The sequence below is a fragment of the Mauremys mutica genome, chromosome 18 (assembly GCF_020497125.1).
Source record: "Mauremys mutica isolate MM-2020 ecotype Southern chromosome 18, ASM2049712v1, whole genome shotgun sequence".
NCBI lineage: Eukaryota > Metazoa > Chordata > Testudines > Geoemydidae > Mauremys > Mauremys mutica.
Window position 1 is genome coordinate 24,513,872 of NC_059089.1, and position 23,354 is coordinate 24,537,225.

General features: G+C 42.6%; 1 protein-coding gene across 1 annotated transcript; it reads right to left on the minus strand.

Moving 5' to 3' along the window:
• STOM (stomatin) lies at window positions 1–23,322 on the minus strand. The gene is made up of 7 exons (XM_044992388.1): window positions 23,167–23,322; window positions 13,584–13,687; window positions 12,563–12,635; window positions 10,892–10,974; window positions 6,259–6,462; window positions 5,394–5,528; window positions 1–1,924 (listed from the first exon to the last, which is right to left on the minus strand). The coding sequence occupies exons 1-7, from the start codon at window positions 23,225–23,227 to the stop codon at window positions 1,730–1,732; spliced, it is 855 nt and encodes a 284-aa protein (XP_044848323.1). The 5' UTR covers window positions 23,228–23,322; the 3' UTR covers window positions 1–1,729.
• Between the last annotated feature and the right edge of the window lie 32 nt (window positions 23,323–23,354).

Consider the following 23,354-nt stretch of genomic DNA (forward strand, 5'->3'; position numbering starts at 1 on the left):
TTAAACAAGAAAATACATATTTTATTAAGGGCAGTGTGATAACAAGGGCACTTCTGGAATCCATCATTGTCTTTATGTTTGTCTTTGTCCTCCACGCCAACTACCCATGTTTACAGACGAGGGGCCCAGTTCAGTGGAGTTGTTCCAGTGCAGAATCTGGTTCAACATCTCACCGCAATCTCTAATTACATCCGCTAAACAGGTGCAAGATATAGCAGTGCATTTCCAAGATAGGCATGTGAAGGCGAGGATTAGCAGAACTGAAGAAGCCACATGCTTCTGGTTTAGCTATATATGCAAATCACCGTGAGAATTTTTATTTCCTGTTTGCTCTCTCTGTTGTGATCATTTGCTTCCAGTCAGATGAGACAGAGATTTGTAAAACCAGTAGCATTGCTCAGAGCAATATCAACTGGAAACAACAAAGCAATGAAACTTCTAGTATTACACTAGAAAGGGAGTCAGAGGGAATCCAAACTACAAATAAGTAATCCAATTGAGATCAGAAAAAGAGGGGAGTTGACTGAATTTTGAAATAGTGGAGCAAACAGCTAATTCTCTTTTCTTGCATCATCCTTTAAAACTGGAACATAGAAATGTTTAATTTGTACCACACATACACTGCACTAAGATTAACAAGACAAAATGTAAAAGGTTATGAAATCTTCACATAGTATGCAATCACAACTGTAAGTGTTGAATGTCAAAAGTTGCTTTTACGCAGAAAACAAGTAAAAATAGTCACCAATTTCCTCTAACAGACAGAAAAGCTGTGTATAGATCTTTTATTAAAAAGGAAGTACAAGACTTTAAAATTACCTTATTTGCAAGAGATGCAAGTCTTGGGACTAACATACGGCACTTCAAATTGTTTACAAGCATATTTAAAATCAAGACAAAAAAGGCTACTTATTTACAAACAAAACAGAATATTTTTTTTAAAAGAACACTCCTTTTAAAAGTGGATGCACAAATAAAGGCAGATCCAGAGACATTTTAAATGCTTTAAGAAAGGCATTAATCAATACAGACAGACACACAAACCATGACAACTGGATAGCGTATACAAACATTGTATCCATAACTACAGTGTGCGCATACCATTTCCACTGTTACAGCAAGGCAGGGGTGGAAAATTTAATTTCAGCAGTGCTGGCAAACTGCTGCATCTTGCAAGAGGGAAAATTGCATTTTAAGACGCCACTGACCTGGTTTTCAGAGAGATCGAGTATACACATTGTTTTACTTTAGCAATTGGGCAGAACTGAAGGAACAGTCTGTGTGGCTACCAAGAGATTCCATCTTACATTCCCTCCACACCCAGCGCCAGGGACCCTTTTCTCTAAAGGGAACATCACCACAGAGAGTGTGTGTGGCTGATGTGAGGTAATCACTTCTCTGGTGTGTGATCATCTCACAGCCCTTCCAGAAGTGAGCTCTTCGCACAAAGTGGTCATCCCATTTGCAAATGGGATGTGTGTGTAGATTACAAAAGCTTGTGACCCACGGGAACATTAAAACAAGCATCTATATTTAAATTAAGAGCAGAGTTTGTTTATATACATTGCAGAAGATTTTGATCAGTCACACTCACGTACACAAATATCACACAAAAAAGGCCCCTTTAAAGATCCCCTCTGCTAACATTGCTTTAAGCTTTAGCAGCTAATTTGGTTTCACAGACCAGACCTGCTGGGGAAGATCCCTTTCCCACTACATCCCAACAAGTTTAGCGTTTTGCACCCAGGATGCCCTGCAGCAGGTCTATGGGCAGGGGGAAGACAATGGTGGAGTTCTTCTCCGCAGCGATGGTGGTCAGAGTCTGCAGGTAGCGAAGCTGAAGGGCAGCAGGGGACTCTGAAATAACTATAGAGGCTTCTTTCAGGGCCCTGGAGGCGTTCATTTCACCCTCAGCCGCAATTACCTGAGGAAGAGAAATGCATGAAGCAGCAGGTCTAGCATGGTGCTAAAATGGAGACTAGTTTGACTATTTCAGTCTCTTCCATTGTAAGACAAGACAGTGCTCAAATGAGAAAGCTTCAAACAACAGTTTTGGGCACCCTTTGTGCAGATTTGGTTTACAATTTAAGAGATTTGTACCTTATGAATAGGGCCCTATCAAATTCACGATCCATTTTGGTCAATTTCAGGGTCATAGGATTTTAAAAACCATAAATTTCAGGATTTCAGCTATTTAAATCTGAAATGTCAGCGTTGTAAGGGTCCTGACCCCAAAAGGAGTTGTGTGTGTGTGTGGGGGGGGGGGTTTGCAGTACTACTACCCTTACTTCTGCGCTGCTGCTAGTGGCAGTGCTGCCTTCAGAGCTGGGCAGCTGGAGTGTGGTGGCTGCTGGCTGAGACCCCAGCTCTGAAGGCAGAGTCACTGCCAGCTCAGTGCAGGAGTAAGGATGGCATGGTCTGGCATTGCTACCCTTACTTCTGCGCTGCTGCCTGCAGAGCTGGGCCCTCAGTCAGCAGCCGCCACTCTCCATCCGCCCAGCTCTGAAGGCAGCAGCACAGAAGTAAGGATGACATGGCATGGTATTGCCACCCTTACTTCCGTGCTGCTGCTGGCGGGGCACTGCCCTCAGAGCTGGGCACTTGGTCAGCAGCTGCCGCTCTCTGACCACCCAGATCTGAAGGCAGTGCAGAAGTAAAGGTGACAATACCATGACCCCTCCTAAAATAACCTTGTAACTCCCTTTTGGGTCAGGACCTCCAATTTGAGGAACACTGGTCTCCGCTGTGAACTCTGTATAGTATAGGGTAAAAGCACACAAAAGACCAAATTTCATGAGGGGAGACCAGACTTCACAGTCTGTGACATATTTTTCATGGCCGTGAATTTAGTACTTATGAAACAGCTGCCAAGACCCTGCCAAACAACCCCCTTCAAGAGCCAGCAGAAGGGACTATAACACACGCTGCTGCTGCACCCTGTAGGCACTTCTTGTGGGTATTAGTGGAAATTGTAGTGCAGATACCTGAGCAGAGCAGCCAATTAAACCTGACTCCACTGCTCTGCAACAAAGTTATACATTAAACATGGCTTCTGCTGTAAGCTAAATCAAAGCACAATATTCACTGACTTTACTGCTACACCCTGGGAGGGATGGGATGGGCTAGAGAGTAATAATAAGCTCATCTTCATATTTCAGTGGCCTAAGATTCACTTTGAATATCAAGCTATGAAACAAGCTGAGAGGTAGATATAAAGTGGTTGTCCTCACATTTAAAGGTGACTGCAACATACTAAACAGCTAAACCAACAACATCAGAACTCATGATTATAGACCTCGCCGGCTAGTAATCCCACTGGGGGTCCAGATCTGAGACTGAGAATCAATACCAGATCCCTTTAAAGCCACAGAAGCCAGACTGGATAGGATGAGGGTGGTGGCATGGTGAATTATAGTGTACTGGTTCCTGAGTGGGGCAAGGTAGGTATGTGGAGGATACTTCTTTCTATATAATATAGTCCACTCTGATTACTCTTGCAATGGGTCTCCACCCTTTTAACCATCAGACTAAGTTAAATTATTTGCAGATTTCATACTGTTTAGCCACCCCAGAACAGGGCTAGGAATTACCATTTGGAACATACAAGTTATTGCCTAGAACCAAGGCCTCTTTCTCGCTGCCCTCCCAAGCTCACCTTCCATAACTCCTAGCACCTGGCTCCAATGAAATACAGATTTGCTCTCGTTTTTATTTCCCCACAGAAATATAAGAGAGTCTGAACAATTTTAAAACAGGAATATACAAGTGGCTCAAGAGGTCTCATTAACTATTTCCCTAGGGGTGAGTCTCTCCTCTGTCTGTAAATGATAATTAAGGCTGTGTTTTAATCTGAGTATTTTTAGTAAAAAAGTCACAGACAGGTCACAGGCTAAAAACCAAAAAAACATAGCCCCTGACTTGTCCATTATTTATACTAAAAATACTAATGATTGAATCTTGGAGGGGGTCCGCTGTGGGGGGGGGAAGCTGGGGAGGAAACCCAGGAGGCCCGCTGCTGCTCTGGCCCCCGCTAGTGGGAGAGGAGTCCCCGGGGGGGCGGGTGCTGCTGCCGCCGCTCTGGTCCCCACCAGGAGGAGGGAGCCCTGGGGGGTCAGTGGCTGCTCCGATCGCCCCGGGACTGCTGAGTCCCTGGGGCCAGCTGCATCGGCCACTGCTCGGGCGGTCCCCGGGGCCAGCTGCCCGAGGCTGCCAGCGCAGCAGCCAGTGCGGCTGGCTACAGGACCGCCCAAGCGGCTGGCTGCAGAGCTGCCCCAGCAGCGGCCAGTGTGGCTGTCCCCAGGGCTGCCTGAGCACCTGGCCCCAGGGCAATCTGCTTGGGCAGCCCTGAGGTCAGCCACACTGGCTGCTGCAGGAGTCACAGGGGTCGCAGGAAGTCACAGAATCTGTGACCTCCGCGATCTCCGTGACAGACACGTAGCCCTAGTGATAATAAATAAGAAGTTGGATGCCAAGAGTCAAAAGGGAAATAAAAGGATACCCTTAAGTCAAATGTAAGTTCCATAGCATCAAATGGACTATGGTGAAACCTCCCATTGCTGAATGGTGATCTTCGGGTTTCACAACGAAGATTTGTTTTTCTGATCAGACGAGGCTCTGAGCAGACTATTGACATGTTCCTACTAGTGAGAGAGAAACTGAACCTCCATCTCAGACTGGAATTCTTAAACACAACCTGCAGCTTCACACTCAAGCTAACTCAGTAAATACAAAACACACAAAATGCTTCCTGGGTTCCCCAGAGGATCAGGAAACCACCAGAGGGAGCAAGTTCCACAGCCCAAGGTCCTGAAAAGCTTCCCAGAGCTTAGCAACGGGGCTGAGTCTACATAGCAAAACCAGAAGTCTCAGGGGATCTTAAATGCTTTACATCAGATTTTCCCACCCTACACTACAAGCAAAAGGGAGTAACACAACCAAATGGATGAAGAGGGCTGCAGAGTACTTTACAAACATTTTGCCTCATGAGCTCCCTAAGGCATTATACTTTTTTCCCGCAAATGGAGAAATGGAGACAGAGTATAAGGGGCTTGCCTAAAGCCACAGCAAGTTAATAGAGGAGCTGGAAACACTGCAGAAGTCATGACAGTCTCACACTTCAGCCGCTAGGTCACATGATTTCCCAAGACTCCATTCTATTTAAGTTTTTCAGAACTTGCTCTTGGGGGGGGGAGGGGGGGAGGTTGGGATTTCAGGGTTCACAAAAGTGAGACAGATGGTGTGACCCAGGATGAGTGCTGGCTTCCAAAGACAGCTCTACCAGATTCTTGCCCTGCATACCCCATGCTATTCTGGCTGAAGATCTCCATCCTCAGAGAGAGCTTTACGTGACGTTATTGATGAAAACGCAAAGTATGTTGAAGCTACTGTATTACCTTGGCTCTTGCCTCCCGGGCAGCTTCTGCTTCAGCAGCCATTGCTCTCTGTAGCTGGACTGGCAACTTTACATCCTTAATCTCCACGCGTTCCACCTTAATTCCCCATTCATCTGTTGCCTCATCGAGTGTGACCTGTTAAAGAGGCAAGACAAAGATGCTAGATTAATTTACTTGGCTACATTACAAAAATCACGGGTAAAAAAAATTACTTAGTGTTTAAACAAAGATACAGAACATATGAATTGAGTCAATACATAATATTAATATTTGGACATCTCCTTGCACCTGAGAATCTCAATGCACTTAGCTGATGGTTGTGTCATTGTTGAACCATGTAATATCAAACATTTTGAGAAGGGTGCACAAGCTGGTGGTCATCTCTTCGAACTATAACATAGGCCTGAAATACTGGTGCAACCCACCCTTCCGGCAACAGTGGTCCTCCTCTGTCCCAAGATTCTGTCTGCATCAAGCTGGGGAGGGTCTTCTCAAGGGTCCATGAACACAATTCTAGCATCCCTTTGCAGCTGTCTTCACAGCTCAGGGTAGGACCTTTTTATTAGAGTCAGGCAGTAGTTTTGCCTCTTTGGGATTATTTTTCTTTACTCCACTCTAGTGCCACCTACAATTTTTAAAGCTAAAAAACTAGAACTCATTGGCTCACTAGCCCATTATTGCCTTATTTGCATGCTGTCACAATAGCTCTCATGGAAGCTTTATACAAAACCCCAAATCCAAGGTTCACCTAGATATGCTCGGCTCTTTTCTGTACTGGTGTACAAGCCTGACTCTGCAAGGTGCTTATAGCCCTATAGTTTAGCTTTTCTGACTAGAGAAGCAATGCACCCAACACTGCTCATACCTGCATGCTGTGTGCAATTTCTTCTCGATCAGACAGGATCTGAGAGAGGTTCTTGGTCCCCAAAACATTCCTCAGGGTGGTTTGTGCCAGGAGCCGGGTGGCCGAGTCAGCATTTGTGATATTTGCAACAGCAAGGGTGGCATTCTGGACTTTGTAATAAACCACTCCATCCACGTTAACTGTCACAGAGTCCTTGGTAAGGATCTATAGGGAGGTAAGGAGTCTAATAATTAAGCAGAACAACAACGAAGAACGAAAAAGACAACAGAAGAAACTGTAATTATACTACTATGAGCGAGAAACGGGGCTATTTGAGTGGGGCCTAGTCTACACGTTTCTATTTTCTTTAGGTTCTGTAAACTTTTTCTTCTTTTAAGCTTAAGTAGGATTTATATTAATAGAATCTGACAGGTCTTTTGCTCTGAGATGACTTTCATCCAATCAGGCCACCAATTGTTTAACACGCCAATTCTTTGCCAGCAAAAAGCCCAGAATATTTTAAGGAATACTAAGAGAATGAAATACGGATGAGTCTAAGTATGAGTGAAATAAGAAACAAGAAGCTATCACATCACTGTTCACATCCAGAACGTGTAGAAACCCAGAGGTACTTGACAATCTGCAACTCCCCAGACAAGGTATAAACTATCGAGCAGAGATGACATCCTCTGGTTCTCTGAACTGCAGTCCTGCCTCTGATGTTCTGAAGACCAGTGAACTGAAGAGTCATTCTCTTTGTTTTTTATTTTAACTTTTTCTTTTTGTGGTTTGACAGGGAAGCCTATCACCCCTAATTATGATTTTTCCTTTGACACTTTCTAAGATGTGAATGAGCAAGAGAGAGAGAGAGAGAGTGTGTGTGTGTGTGTGTAAGAAATAGCACATGCATATCCAAATTTTAAGTCCTACTTTAAATCACTTTGTGTTAACATGGACAATACAAACGTGTCTGTGCAAACTACTCTGCTCCCAAAGCGAACTTATGGGTTGTTAATCACTACGCATCATAGCAGAAATAAACTGGTCAGGGAATGAGTCAGCTGTAGAAGTCACCTTGTAACAGGGCACCTCCTTAGGTTTCCAGGGAGTGTACGTATAAAACTGATCATGTGTTACATTAACTTCATGAGTTATGTCTTGACTGTGTTCATTCAATGAGCTGGTCAATAGTTGATTCCATTTTAATTGTAATTTTGATTTGATACTTGTGCTGTTTAATCCTTAACTAGTTCAGTAAAAATATAGTAGTTTTGATTTTAAGGTTGCCTTTTATTAATTTGTAATAAAATCCATAAAAATAATAAAGCTGCTTTTTCTTTCAAAATTGCAACAAGAGTCACAACATTTTCTCCAGGGTTAAAGGTAATTTAGTAAAGTATTTAAGAGGTACAGTTCTGTACCTAAATGTATATCTTTATCCCTCACAATTATATGCTGGTAATACCATGTGTGGAATAATCCTGAGTCCGCCAGGAGGGGGTAGGCCTAAAACTGTAGGTTGTTTCTATTTCAAAAGAATGCAATGTGTAGGGGCACACATGTGTATGTATGTATGTATATTTACATATATGCATACATGTGAATGAACCATCTCAGACTTAAACTCCTTTAGACTAGGAGGAATTTGAGGTCAAGCTGCTTGTCACTGAAAAGTAACTTTTTGCTAGGTTTGCAATAAGGTGTTATTGACCTCAAGGTCATGAGGTGTTAAAAATCCCCATATAGGTAAACAAACAAACAAAAAAAACCCAACCCCAACCCTCAGTAAAACGAGGGATTGACACAAAATATACCTGTCCTGCAGATAGGAAGCTTTGCTAGTTCCAGAATATTTCCCAGCAGCAGAACAGACTAATCTGTCATAAGCAAAGTGGCAAGATAAAAGGACAGATGCCATATATCAGAGAGTGGGCAAAAGCTCATATTAGCACCCTGGACTGAATAGTAGTGTGAGACAGTGTACATCATTGAGTGCCCAAATCCCTAGGTCCTTCTGGCAGGGGAGGCTCCGGGAACATTCAGAAAGCAATAGGGCTGAGACTACTCCAAGGTTTTTATTTAAATACAAAGGTAGGAGTTTGGACCATTCCATTTGCACATGGTTAAGGATTGCTCTCTGGTTAAGAGCAAAAAAGCAGACTATCAAAATAATGTATAATGACAGATGACTTGTTTGATATTTGTATAGGTGGGGAGATCACTTATAACATGGGTGCCATCTCATAGCAGATACAGAGTGCTTGTGATTCTCACATCCATGGTACATTACTTATGAGACCACACTCATCAGATAAGGTGCACCTGACTATGAGTGTCAATATATAAAACAAGAACAAAGTCAGTGACCTACTTAGTAACCAGATAGGAAAAAAGGAAGTGGTATTTTCACTCTGCTCTTTAAAAGAAATGCCTCAAACAAGAATTGCCATGTAGGTGTGGGTAAAACAAGCACTGACTAATGGCATTGTATTCTATCTGACAAAACAGAAATGGCCATATAAACGAATCTAGCCTGTGATCCTGTCTCAGCAGTGGCCAATGCCAGCTTCTTTACAGAGAAGTGTAAACCCCCCAATAAGATATCTTGCCATATGAAGTTATACAATAGAGAGAGGTTTCTGCCAGTTAATGCCCAAGGCACTGATAAGCCTTGCAAGTATTTTCCCCAATACATGCAAATGCAGATGCTTTTCTTCTGAATAATCCTTTTTGCAATCTTATTGCTGTAGGACATTATGGAGACAAATAGCTTAATTACATGTTGCATAATCCAGCACTCCAAGTATAGCAAGAGGCAACCAATTTATGTGAGTTTATAACACCCTCATCACCTACTTAACACAGAGAAAGGACTTTGATTTTTTTCCATTCTCCTCTTTAAAGCACGTGTTACAAAAGTACATACTTAGGAATAGGAAGACTCAACACAATACTTAACTGTGCTCTTTCCTCTCTGAGCATAAAACAGTTTTGACTTTGGCTGGATAAGGAGGTTTTAAATTGCTCTACTATTCTATGTGCATAAATACAATGTAAACTGCAAACACTCATAGGATAACTTAACCAGACTCTGGGGGAGAAGCCCTTTTCTCTTCTTCACAACCAAATGTTTATATCACTTCTTAATGGGTTCAAAGGAGAGAGGAAAATACTGTGGTTTGCCAAGGAACACAGAGCTCTACATTCAGATGCTTCCATAGAAATGAAAAGAATAGCTGGAATGGTACTGCTTAAAAGCAGCACTTCCCAAGCAGCAGCAAGGTTATGACTTTTTTTTTTTTTTTTTTTAATTGTTAAAGCACTGAATTTGGCTCTCCTGGTAAACTGGAGGAATGGGGAAAAACACTTCAAAACTACTCTAGAAAAGCTTGTGAGGAACCACTCACATCAGCTGGCTACTTAAGAAATTAGTTTTCCCAGGGAGAAGGCCTAATGGATTTCATCTGGCCTGGCACCAGTTTTATTTATTGCTTTTCTTATGGCTGTTGATAACAGAATAAAACATGGATTTTCCGAGCATCCACTGCATTTTAATTGGACTAAGATGTCATATCTGGATTGCAGTGGGAACGGTACGCTGCAGAGACTTTCCAAGCCAAGTTCTAATGACCTATTATGTTTGTATTATTATTTAATATTTGTAAGCAGTGCAAGAGACACGCTTGGCACTTAATTGAGAGAACAAAGACACTGTCTTTCTCCAAGGAGTTTTGTAGCAGGGTGCTGGTGCAAAGGCACCTAATTAGCCCCTGCTCAGCCAGTCCCAATCAGGGGAAAGAGATTGGGGCTGGGGAGAAGCCTGGTGCCTGGCCTTTAGAATTGGCTGAACCTGCAGATTCAAGGCCAATAAAGGCTGGCTGGCAGCCAGAACAGGGATTGGCCAGGGGAAGGTCAGTCTCCAGGCTGAAAGCAGACTCTGTTTAGGAGAGGAGATTATCAGGCCTGCAAGCTCTGTACATAGCACCATACTGGCGGTGGGAGAAGGTTGTGTAAATAAAGCCATGGGTGCTGCATAACTAGAAGCCTCTCTGAGCTTTATTGGGGCAACCAGTGGGCCCCAGGAAGAGGGGCAGGCAGAGGACGTGTCACAAGTTTATATTCAAGGATAGATACAACGAAGTGTGACTTCGGGAGAGATGATCTCTGGCAAGGGAAAATGACATACAAAATAAAGTCATGAGGCTGCTTAAAATGTTAGTTCCTTTTAAGATGATAATAAAAACATACTACACTGTGCTGGGCTGGGAAAAGTAAAGTCCATGTCTAAGGGATTGCGGCTTTTGAGAAGGCTCACGGACAAGGGGGCATGTGGCCTGCTTGGCCAGCTACACTTGCTGCCCTTACACCTCAGGATACATTAGTTGCAAACTTGTTGGAGCAGTAACATCATACTGCTCAGAATCTAAACACACATAGTTCCACTGGCATGTTTTACAAAACTGATTTGTTCAATACCAACAGATTTTAATAGGGCAATAGCTGGAGAGAATTCCTTGGAAAACATCTCCTGGCAAATCAGGAAGTAGAAGGGGGTTCAGAGAACCTTAAAGAGAAGAAAGGGGTACAGAGTGTTGAACTCTGTTTACATTTGATAATAAGTAAAGAAGACACTTAGAAAAAAGGGAAAACTTACCTCCTGGGGAGGTATATCAAATGAGATTGTCCTCATATCCACCTTGATGAAGCTGTCTGTGCAGGGCAGGATGAAGAATAGACCTGTACACAAAAATCCACCCCACATAATGAGACAGTGGACCATTTACACACATTTATTTTAGCAGCCATTTGTGATCTCCTCATCCTAATTCAACGTTTCTAGATAGTGCTGCTGTACTTGTCAGGATCTTGGCAGCTTTTGATTTTTTTTACTACCAGGATTTTGCACTGCAGTTAGTGGATCTTAAATTGGGTTCAGACATTATCAGGGGCCAGATTTTCAAGAGCTTAGCACTCTCACTTAGGATTTTCAAGAGATACCAACAACGTGTGACAGTGCATTCAGCTCTTTTGAAAATCTGATTCTTGTTTAGGGAGTTGAGCTCTTTTGAAAATCTGGTCTCAGTTGGCTACTTGTAGGAACTAGTTCTTGGAGGCAGGCTTTATTAACATTCTGTGGCACTGGGGAGGGGATGTCATTATTTACTTCCCATGTCCAGACATGGGGAAACATTCCAGAAGCACCAAGATCGTGGGATGATATGACAGGAAATTAGTGCCTCTGCTGCTCATTCCTAGCATTAGGCTTGACAGCTGAAATCAATGTTGTAATCCTTTAAGGTCTTGGCCCCACTTCTAAAGTACACAGATAAAGTTTTCAGAAGTGCCTAAGTGACTTAGGAACCTAAGTCCCATTTTCAGAAGCATCTAGGCTCTTAAGGCATGTAGGCATTTTTTAAAACTTTACCCCACATATTAATTTTCCAAAAAATACCTTAATTTGATTAGATTGCTTGTTTCATACATTGTTCCCTATTCGCCCCCACAAATATACATAGCCCAAGGAGGGCTGGATGAGACTCACTTTGTGGGGAGGAGTTAGGGAAGCTAGGCAGTCACTGCCTGTAACATACTACTCACTGGATAAGCAGAAGCCTTCATTCTCAAGGGCTATGAATCCAGTGCCTTTAATGTAATTCATTTGAGGTTAAACTACAAGGACTCCTATTTTATCACTCCCTACAAAATTACAACAATTTATAATTGTATGTATTTATTAGGCACGTTAGCCCTCAGACCCTGAGCACCCTAAAGGTAGAGCATGTTCCAAATGAAATCACAACCGGTGTAAAGAGTAAAATCCTATATATCCAAATAGCTTGGGGGACAGGGAATCTCTGTATAAACAAAGAGCTATTCAATGTAACCAATGCAAGTTGAAGACATTATCTCCACTAAATATAATTAGGACTACTTGATAAGAGGAGTTTTACTAAAATGAGTTTGAAAGACATGTGCAACATCATACAGTTCCTCCAATAAATTAGAGAGGGAAATAAAAATGTCTTCAGTTTTGCTCAGAAAATTGCCACCATTTAACTCCAATTTATATTGAGGGAGCTTGACATATAATATAAATACTGAAATATTTTATTTTCTAGGCAATTAACATTTACTTTAAGCTAAGATAGGCCATCCGATGCCTTTTTTTTTTGGGTTAAATTTCAAAGAAATCCATTCATTCATTTTGGTGAGTCATTTAAAAAAAGTACCAAGCTAATGAAGTGCCTTTACAATGTGGTTTCATCTTGCAGACCATCATATAACTGAATGACATGCCTTATGCTAGATCCTACACAGGACTGACCTGGTCCTTTTGCTCCACCCCTTCCAATGCGTCCAAGTCTAAAGATGATGGCTCGCTCATATTCCTTTATGATCTGTAATGAGAAATCAGATGTTTAATACAAAAGTCTCCATCAAGAATTTAGATATAATATCTTGGCTTCCAAATATATTAAGGATAACTCTGAACAGTCTCAGGTCTTGCAGAATGTAACATGCACACTTTTCATGTCCTCACCCCAGTTGTTCTAAGCAACAAATACTAAAGAGGGTTATCTGTCAGAAAAATATTCTAAAAGATTAAATCTTCTGGGAAGTGGAGTAATTTTCCAAGGATAGAGGTGGCAGCTCTATCACCTGGAGGGGGACAAAACATTGGAAATACACTATCAGGAGCACTACTGCACTGAGGTGGGCAGATGGATTAGATAGGGTCTAATGGCCTTTCCATTTCTAATTTTTCAGGTTGTGTTGTGTTTTTTTCTTTTTAATAAAAGGTTTATAATTTCCTCTGCCCCAATTGAAATGCATTCAAAAAATTGAGATTAAGCCAAAGTATAAGCATTTCCCCAGGGTCCAGAAACCCCAAGCTCAGGGAATTGAGTGACAACACAACCTTGTAAGTGCCTGTCATTCCATTATAAATGTAAGGAGTGGCTCCTCAAAATTAATACTTGTTCTTGCTATTATTTTGACCCTCCAATGCAGTTTAGACAGGGATGAAAATTTGGGATTCCCCTCTTCTCCCGCAACCTCGCAGCGTTTTCCCTTTCCTCTTCTTTCCTACAGAGTAGTAATTGAGATGCCACTGAAATTAGCCTTCTGACTGATATTATAGAAACATGGCAATTCTTGTGTGCTGGGCTTGAATACACTGAGATGTTAAGGATTGTCCTTAACCATGTGTTATTGTCAAAGTAAGAGGGATTAGAACCAGCTGGGTTTTGAGACAAAACAGTGAATTGGACAATGTTGTTAAACTATTAGGAAACATCCTGCACCTTTTTAAACTCTAGATCAAGCTTTCACGTGAACATCTTTACCTTTATGCACAGCCAGATTGAGATTGGAAAGGTAATAACGACGAAGAAGAATGAGACGATCACTAGCAGCCATCCACACACACCAAGGCCAGCATTGGTCTCTTCTGGAAGAGAAATGTAGCTATTTTAATAGTTAGAGCAGAACCATCTTTGTTCTATTAAATTATTAAAATTTAAAAGATACAACTACACATTCCATGCTATAAGTCATCATGAGAAACATCCCTTAGGACAAAGCCAATCCTCATTAGAATTAGAGCACGTTGGCCACATTATGGACTTAATTCTGTTTTTGCTTCCAGTGATGTAAACCTCAGAGAGCAGAATTTGGGCAAGTGAATGAAATCACAGAATTGAAGTATGTTTAATCCACATACCTTAAAGATATGAAGATATAAATTTAAGACACTGCAATATTTTACCCAAATCAGTTTCCTCTCTCTCTGCCAGGAAAGATTGTGAAGTAATAGTAGAAACCTGTCTGTCAGGCTGATTTAGAAGCAAGAAGAACACATTGCTATGTTTCCCCAAGAAAGGGGTAAAAACACCAGTTGCTGCTGCAAATGATTCTAGTGATTTACACCACTGAATCCTGAGTAACCTATCACAGAAGGTGCAAAGTGCTGCAGTTGCCCCCCCGCCGCCCACAAATCACCTGAAGACGGGAGAAGATGCCCATTCTCAGAGCTGTCCTATCAAAAAAAAAAATCTAGAAAGTAGGATGAGATACAATGCTTAGGAGCTAGCTTGGCCCCTCAGCAAAGGACATGTTCCTGCTCAGCACTTTCCTGCTGAAAGGTCCTCATATTCGAGGAATACGTGCTAGTCCTCTGCTGTGAAATGGCTGCTCTCTCTCTCACCCAGACTCCACAAAAAAGGTTTCCTGGAGCAAGGAAAAACAAGAGCCAGTAGTTCTGAATGGTTCAGAGTTTGAGAAGAGCCTGCCAACTGCCATCAGGGTGATGCTGAGCTGTCAGGTGCAGACAGTGAAAATGGACACTCACTGAAGAGGAAATCCCTTATCATTCCGGCTAAGAGTCTCAACTAGCAGCCAAAAGTCTCTGTTGTCAACTGTAGAGTTCCCAGGGTGAAACTGATCACGGGCAAAGGCTGCATTGATACTAGGGGATTAAAACCATCATCGTGCCACTGAAATTCATCCCCACCATCACCCTCGCTCCTTAGCCCTTTAAAATCCTTAAAAACAAAAGTTCTGACGTGTAGTACAAGAACATGTATACAAAAATAAATAATGAAATATATATATTTTAAAAAAATCACAATGCTAAGATGTGTCTGCTAAGATACACAGAACACAATACTTTAACATCTAAACTATAAGACTTTCCTTTGGACCATGCTTCTGGGTTTTGCTATATTCCACAAACATCAAGATGGTACATGCTCATCTGTAAACAAAAAAGTTTTTTTTATCCCTACATAATTGCCATTCTATGCAAACTCTGCTTTTCAATCCATTTCACAGGACCTGGGATTTATTAAGCAATAGACTGTGCTACCCAGATGTTGGAGTTCTAAGAATAGTGGTCAGAGAATCTATCAGCTTCAGCTGGGTTTTATTTGAAGACTTCTGTGTCTTTCCCCTCAGGAAACACACAACTGATTATTTTCTGTACTCAATAAAATTACAATTTCCTATAAAAGGGGTGGCTAACCTAAGGCTCCGGAGCCACATGCGGCTCTTCAGAAGTTAATATGCGGCTCCTTGTACAGGCACCAACTCCGGGGCTGGAGCTACAGGCGCCAACTTTCCAATGTGCCGGGGGGTGCTGACTGCTCAACCTCTGCCTCTGCCACAGGCCCTGCCCCCACTCCACCCCTCCCCTGAGACTGCCATGACCTCACTCCTCTCCCTCCTCCCCAATAGCCTCCTGCCCCTCACAAAACAGCTGATCGGGAGGTGCGGAGAGGGAGGGGGAGGCGCTGATGGCTGCCGGTGGGTGGGAGGCACTGGGAGGGAGCTGATGGAGAGGCTGCTGATGTATTACTGTGACTCTTTGGCAACGTACATTGGTAAATTCTAGCTCCTTCTCAGGCTCAGGTTGGCCACCCCTGCTCTATATATAGTTCCTACAGAAAAGTAACTCAACTGCTTCACAAAGGATTAGCCTGCATGTTCCCTGCGCCCTGCTCTATCAAGTCCTGCAGGTCAGTATGGTTCCCGTTCATAGATGGGGACACTCTTAGAGAGGTTAAAGTCTATATTTTCAAGTGTGTCCACTGATTTTGGGCACTTAACTTTAGACAACTAGGGCCCACTTTTTAGAGGGGCTGACCACCCACTACCCCAACTGAAATCAGTAAGAGCTGCAACTATTCAGTGCCTCCAAAAAATCATGCTCCAAGGGTCTCAAATTGAGACTCCAAAATGTGAAAATTTAGGCCTAAACTAATCTGACCAACCTCACACAAGAAGTCAGTAAAAGAATCCCTGAGGCTTAGTTTCCTCCTTCAGTCAACAGATCAGCTCTGAGGTATTCTTTGGCCTTTCAGCTAAGACAATGTAACTTGTCTTGAAGGGGGATGGACGTCACAATCCAGTATTACTCAGAAAGGTAGGAGGAACTAATCAGCCTCCTGTCCTTAGCCAAGAATGAAAAGAAACATCAAAGACAAGTTAGCTCAAGCTCAAGAATGTGCTCCCAATACCAACTCGGGGCTTCTTGAAGGAAAGACCCCATGACCTGTTGCTTAGTAGCTCTGAGTAATAAGGTTATCTGTGGGTAATGGGGGCATACAGAGGACAAGGAAACTATTGCTGCAATTTGGTAATCAAGGAAATGATAAACAATTGTGCACAAAACTATTAAGCAACCAGCTGTCAGAACCTGGTCATTCAGGGTGTGTTCACAATGCAATTAAAAACGCACAGCTGGCCCGTGCCGGCTAACTCAGGTTCACAAGTCTCAGGCTCAGGGGCTGTTTCATTGCAGTGTAGGTGGTCAGGCTCAGACTGGGTCTCCGGGACAGTGATTTCAATATGATTTGGTGGCACTAAAGTCACTTGGGAGAAAAAAAAAGAAAGAGGATATTGTAATATGTTTGGTACCCCGTCTTAGCCCTGTGCCTTTTGCTTGGACAGACACTACATGTCCTCAGATCAAGTATATTTAAAAAAAGATTTCGCACAGCTTTATACACACAGCATTCACCCCTGGACTCAGTCTACCTCCCACCCACTTTTATCAGATTCTAACTACAGTACCGTAGTGCTTGGCAGAGTGTGACAAAGAACAAAATCATTCTTTTCACAAAATGCCCTCCAAATAATTGACAATAGAACTGCTAAGAAAAAAGGCGTGCAGCATACTAGGTTCTGGGAAGAAAGCAGCAACAGATGAATAAAGACATGTTTTCGTTTCAGCACAGGTAACTGTAGAATGGAGTTCCACTTCCACTGGAACAAGAGAATCAGCTAAAGATAGATTAACAGAATGAGCTAGATCTGAACTGAGATTCTGAGAACTGGGTTCTGTTCCTTGTCCTACCACAGCCTCCTGGTGTGACTGAAGGTGCCTCACTTTCATATCTGTAAAATGACACTTCTCCCATCCCAGAAGCATATTGTGAGGATTAACCTGTGGGTCCATGAGATCACCTGATACTACAGCAGTGAGCACCATACAAAAGCTCATCAATTATTATTAATTGTATTAAGGTAGGGCCCAGGAGTCTTAGTCATGGACCAGGACCCCATTGTGTTAGGTGCTGTACAAATACAGAACAAAAAGAGTCTCTGTCCCAAGAAGCTTACAATCTAAGCATAAAATAAGAGACAACAGATGAATACAGACGGGGGGGGGGGTAGAAGGAAACAGTATTGGTCAACATGATTGGCAGTGGCCTCAGCACATAGCAACCTAACCTAAAATAAAGGATTTAGTTTTATCATACAAAATATGGAAATCTATACTTTAAACCTCAGTACAACAGAACCCCATTTATCCAACCTAATTGGGACCGGACCTAGATCAGATAATCAAAAATCTGGATAAACCGGAGAATTGGAAAATAAATTGCTGCAGTGCCATCTAGCGGCTACAGGAGAGATCACCCGCTTCTGGCCCTGAAGTCCTGGTTGTCCGGTTAGTGCAGAGAGCTGGTTAATGAAGGGTCAGATAAATGTATTTGTACAGTAATGGATTTACTGTATCTAGTAAATAAGAGGGAGTCTCTCCTAAATAGAAACAGGTGAGCGGAGAGAGACTGAATTCTGCAAATTCAGAGCAAGTTTATCTTTGTTTCCACAAAATAGTTCAATGAAATCTGGTTTATGCAACCAATCAAGGAACTGACAAAAACTGGCTGCTTAAACAGGAGGTGGAAAAGAATTTATTCAGTGTATTCTGGGCCACATCTTATACCAAGTAGTTGCCTAATAAGGATGAGTTCCTGTACAAGTGTCACTGTATTGAACTTCAATATTCTGCTCTCCCTACACATTTGGAACTCCTGTGAGAGGAATGCCAAGGGGACCGCCGCTCTTGCGTGGGGGAGGAGGGGGAGAATACCAAAGGGGACTACTATCATATGGATATATGGAGGATTTTGCCTTTCCACAAGCTGCCATAGACTCCAAAATCTGACAGAAAACACACACAGCTAGAAGCAGATTTTACAGGTTTGTGGTCCTCATACCCACACATAATCACTGCCACAAGTGTATGTTATCTACAATAATAACTTATTGAATGGATTACATAGTCCTTGCTCAGTATGTCAAATTATGCTGAATACCTTAATTTTCAATTAATTTGTAAAGCTGGTGAATTTGATTATCTGTTCTATTAAGATAGGGAAGGTGGAGAAATCAGCTTATGCAGTTTTGTTACTCTATTTACTATATTATCACTTTCCTTATATATTGAGAAGTAGTTCACCAAAGAATGACTATAATATATATCTATATGTTAATAGCCATTTTTGTCAGCTTACTGGAGATGCAGAACTGGATGTAGATATGATATATATCAGCAGCCAGGCCCGGTGCAAGGATGTTTCGCGCCCTAGATGAAACTTCCAGCTTGCGCCCTCCCCCATCCCCGAGCCCCCTCCCTGAGGTGACCCCCCATGGCAGCTCTCCCCCACCCTGCCCTGAGGCACCCCCCTGCCCCAGCGCAACCCGGCCCCGTCTCCTCCCCTAGCACGCCGTCATTGCTTCACTTCTCCCGCCTCCCAGGCTTGCAGCGCCAATCAGCTTAGGCGCCACAAGCCTGGGAGGCGGGAGAAGTGAAGCAGCCACAGAGTCCTCGGGGAGGAGGTGGGGCAGGCGTGAGCTGGGGCAGGGAGTTCCCCTGCCTGCTGTCCCCCCGCCCGCTTACTTGCTGCAGGCGGCCCTCCCCGCGCTCCCCTGCCCCAGCTCCCTCCACCAGCAGCGAGCGGGGTGGCCGAAGATCCGGTCGCTGCTGAAGAAAATGCCGCCCTCCAAATCCTAGTGCCAGTCGCCTAAATGGTTGCACTAGCCCTGTCAGCAGCTAAAGTGCTGTCATCTGTCCTTCTTAAATTTGACCCTTCTGGTTTCTAAGAGCCTTCAAAATGTAACATCTGTATCTTCCTCTTCCTTCTCCACAAAGAAATTGTGTATAGTGGACACAAAATGCCTGTATATTCAGGAAGGAAATACAGTTTGCCAAATCAGCAAACAATTTCCTGTAGTTCTTGGGCAATCACTGGGTTATTCAACTGTGTCTTGACCCAGTGTATTTAGTCTTTGTTTGTGAGTATTCAGATTTTGAAAAGGATCATAAAAGGTTTTGGCTTAAACCTACAAAGGAGCAATTTGTTGTTGTATAGAATCAGATTTTTCAGTGGCTAAATAAGCTTTTACTCTTCCCAAATCCCAGGAAACTTTCCTTACAGTCAGACTTCCCGTCCCACTGCTGCTTCTCAGAGCTATCAATAAAGAGGTAAATGAAAAGCTTTTCTCGATGGAAGTTGTTTAACGTATTTGAGAGTTCAGCCTACTTTTTAAAAAGGCATTTAAAAACAGAATGTTTCAATTCACTTATCCAAAGTCAAACCCCAAATAAAACTCAGTAGAATACAGCTCTGCAATGCTAATGGAAATCACATGAACAAACACACTTTTACTGTGAGAGCAGAAAGGTAGTTTATGTCAGTACTTTATTGCTGTATCAATATTTAATAGCGTATTTCAGTGATAGGATACTCATGAGATCACAAGAGAAGTTGTCATGATGAGCTCAAGATGCCATTCAAAACAGAGATAAGCCAAGCAGGGCATGAACTTTTACACCCAATGAACTCTACAGAAATTAGCTCATTTGGGAATTCCTAGCATTTATTACAGGATTCATCTGGAAAGGAGTGCTCTAGAGACTAATCATATATCTCACAATCATACACAAATTTCAACAGCATTTCATATGAAATATTAGTAGGAATGAACATTTCCATATCGCTACATAGTCAAACCTGACAGGGACAAATATTGTCCCACTCCATCTCAGGAGAAGAAAAAGTCATACACGCACACTGCATGATCACTAACATTTATTGCTCAGGATATATATTTAAGCTTTAATATACAGGAATACTTTAGGCAACTGCTGAAAAACTGACTTTAATAATCATAATGAACAAAGAGAAAATCCATCACATAATTCGTCCACAGTTAGAGACTCAAAAACAGTAGTGTTACATGCTGGTAAAAATGCTTGAGTCCCATCTACACTACAGCTTCCACCACTGCTACCACTTACAGAATTGCATCATTTTTCAGAGCCATAACTCCCTAGAGAGGTCAAGGTTTACAAAAGTCAGTACCTGTATTACAGCAACTGCCAGCAACAGCAAGCTGTTTACCACAGTGCTATCTAACTCTGCTCTGAGCAGATTTTCACGGGCAGAAATATCTGAGTCTCATGTGTGCTAGCAGCTTAGCACAGGTGAAACTTCACCTATTGTTGTAATACAAATTCTAATTCTTCTGTTTCAGCATGTGAAGAGAAAAAAAACTTGCTCGACAATTCTTTGAAAGGCAGATCTTGCAAGCCCATTAAATAGCTTCTGGGCCATATCATACCCCAGTGGTTCTCAAGCTTTCCAGACTAGTGTACCCCTTTCAGGAGTGTGATATGTCTTGAGTACCTCAAGTTTCACCTCACTTAAAAACTACTAGCTTACAAAATAAGACATAAAAATACAAAAAAGTGTCACAGCACACTGTTACTGACAAATTGCTTACTTTCTCATTTTGTCTGTATGAAATTTTAGTTTGTACTGACTTTGATAATGCTTTTTATGTAGCCTATTGTAAAACTAGGCAAATATCTAGATGAGTTGATGTACCCCCGGAAGACCTCTGCATACCCCTGGTTGAGAACCACTTCAATACCATATCGCTTGTTTAGCATTCTTAGCTTCCTGTTGATGTCTCCTGTAACTTTTCAAAATACATATTATTTACAAACAATACCATTTGTTTTGTATTTTAGTTCCTTCCATTGTTTATTACAAGAGACATTTACAAGAAAACAAGGTCTGTTTCATTAACAGTTGGTCTTCTGTTGCTTAGTCCCTATTTAAAAATCAGTCACCCTCTGTTTGTAACATCACAACTGGGTTTTGTATATAGAATTATGGGATAGAGATTAAGAAGTCAAGTATGCATTCAGAGATCTAAGGATCCCCTCAGGAACAGAGATACTCTGACCAATAGACAATATAGCAAGATTGGCAGTCTCAGTCCAGCTAAGAATGGAGAGTTGTCCATATTGCAAAAGCCACCACCATTGGCACCAATTTACCCCTTAGCAGCAAGGCAGAATAGAAAAGTGAGGACTGAACTATCCACTCATGCCTAAAAGAAAGTCTCTCTATAAGCCAGTGTTGAGGCAGAAACTTGTATTTATACTGCCCATGCTGTACCTGTACTTAAGACAGATGACTTAACTCTCCAGGTACGTCAGTTCAACAAATTTCACTACTACCAATTTTTTAAAAAGTTAATGGGATCAGGACTGAGTATCTGCCCCTCTAGAATGCTTCCATCCTATTGGGCCACTGATAACTATTGGGTTTGTTCTTTGTTCCCTTGTGCAAGTTTGTTATTTTGGTCTCTAGTGAACTATTACCACTACTGATCCTCTCCTAGCCAGTTGGGTAGGATCCTGTCAATCAAAAGGACAATGACAAATTTGTACCCTTAGAGCCAGCAACAGACCTTTTACACAAGTTTCTCTACTTTTCCTTGGTTACAATTAAGCAACTCTATCTCCTTATAAGCAATTAATACTCCATTCTGCATTAATGGCTGGAGCGATGAATGGATTTAATGATGACAAATTGTACTGAATCAAAATAATTATAGACATCAGTAAGTCATATCAATTTACTGTATAAATACTTCATCTACTATGTCAAAAATAATTTACAGCCAGTATCTTAGCCTCCATGAGAACATAAAGCATACAATAACTTCTGAATGACTGATAACTTGGAATGTGAAAAGGTAAGAGAGAAATTCACTTAATCTTATTCCAGGCACTTATTCAAAATGACTGGTTTAGTTATTAATATCCAAGATACACAAAGAATGATATAGATCCTTTAGTGGATACCAGAACTAGGCATTGGCCCCATGCCTAACAATACAAACAGGCATGCTGATATTTACACAACACAAGCTGCTCAACTAAACTTTTATATTTAAAAAACAACAACAATCTTATGAATAATTCCCTCCACCCCAAACTGGCTACAGCGCAGAACAAACCCATATTTAGTCGCATTCTGGCTGTCTCAATTTCCATTACATCATGTATTTAATGACAAAATAAACTGGTTTTCAGTAGTCAAATTAGTATTGTAGGATGATAGACATGGAAAATATCTGTTATATTGAGTTCATCCTCTGAAAACCAACTCCGGGAGGTCATATGAGATGTTACAGTGGTAAGAACAGATAATACAGGACACCCAAAAGACCAAAGAATGTTGGATAGTCTAACTTTCTACTATAGCCCAAACTGCTAGTATAAAGCACCACTGAGAAACAGAAAAAAACGTGGAAATTGAAGAAGAGTGATCTGTCCCTAGTGATGCAAGCGTGCATGTGTGTAAGTACAAATTAACATCTGGTTAAAATAAAGTTTTCTGAACTTCCATTATGATTATTTTGAAAATCTTGCTGTCAGGGTTGTTTCACACCCCACCAATCCTATGGAATAGAGTGACCAGACAGCAAATGTGAAAAATCGGGGCGGGGAGGGGGTGTAATAGGAACCTATATAAGCAAAAGACCCCAAAATCAGGAGGGGCGGGGGGATGTCCTGCCTGGGAAGCTGCCAAGAGTCTGAAGCGAACTTTGCCCTTGTTCAGCCCCGCAGCGAGCGGCTCCGGGGGCAGCCCCGTCCCGGGGGACTCGTGCTCACCTCAAGACCCGCCCTGGAAGCGGGGCCCGGGGTCACGCGGGCCGCTCCTGACTGGCCGCGGGGCAGGCAGCGCCCTGAGGGAAGGGGCGCGGAGCGCGAGGCTCTGCCAGCACCGGGCTGGGCCCTGAGGGGCGATTCCCGCCTCCTGCCCGCCGCGCGCGCCTTACCGCTGAAGGTGTCCGGGACCCGCCGGCTGCGGTCGATTCTCGCTCCCTGCTTGTCCGCCATAGCCGCGCCCGCCGCGAACCGCTACCCTCCGCTCAGCTCCGCCGAGTGGCCGCACCCCAGCCGCCAGCCCCGCGCTTCCCTCCGCCCTGAGCGCCCCAGGGCCGCCCCCTGCGCCAGGCCCCGCCCC

Bases quoted from the DNA above. Each gene is read 5' to 3' on its own strand.
- STOM (XM_044992388.1), bottom strand. From the start codon at position 23,227: ATGGCGGACAAGCAGGGAGCGAGAATCGACCGCAGCCGGCGGGTCCCG. The intron at 6,463-10,891 runs GTAAGTTTTCCC...ACCTCCCTATAG, and splicing joins TTGATATACCTCCCCAGGAG to ATCCTTACCAAGGACTCTGT. The intron at 1,925-5,393 runs GTAATACAGTAG...TCTCTTCCTCAG, and splicing joins CCCGGGAGGCAAGAGCCAAG to GTAATTGCGGCTGAGGGTGA.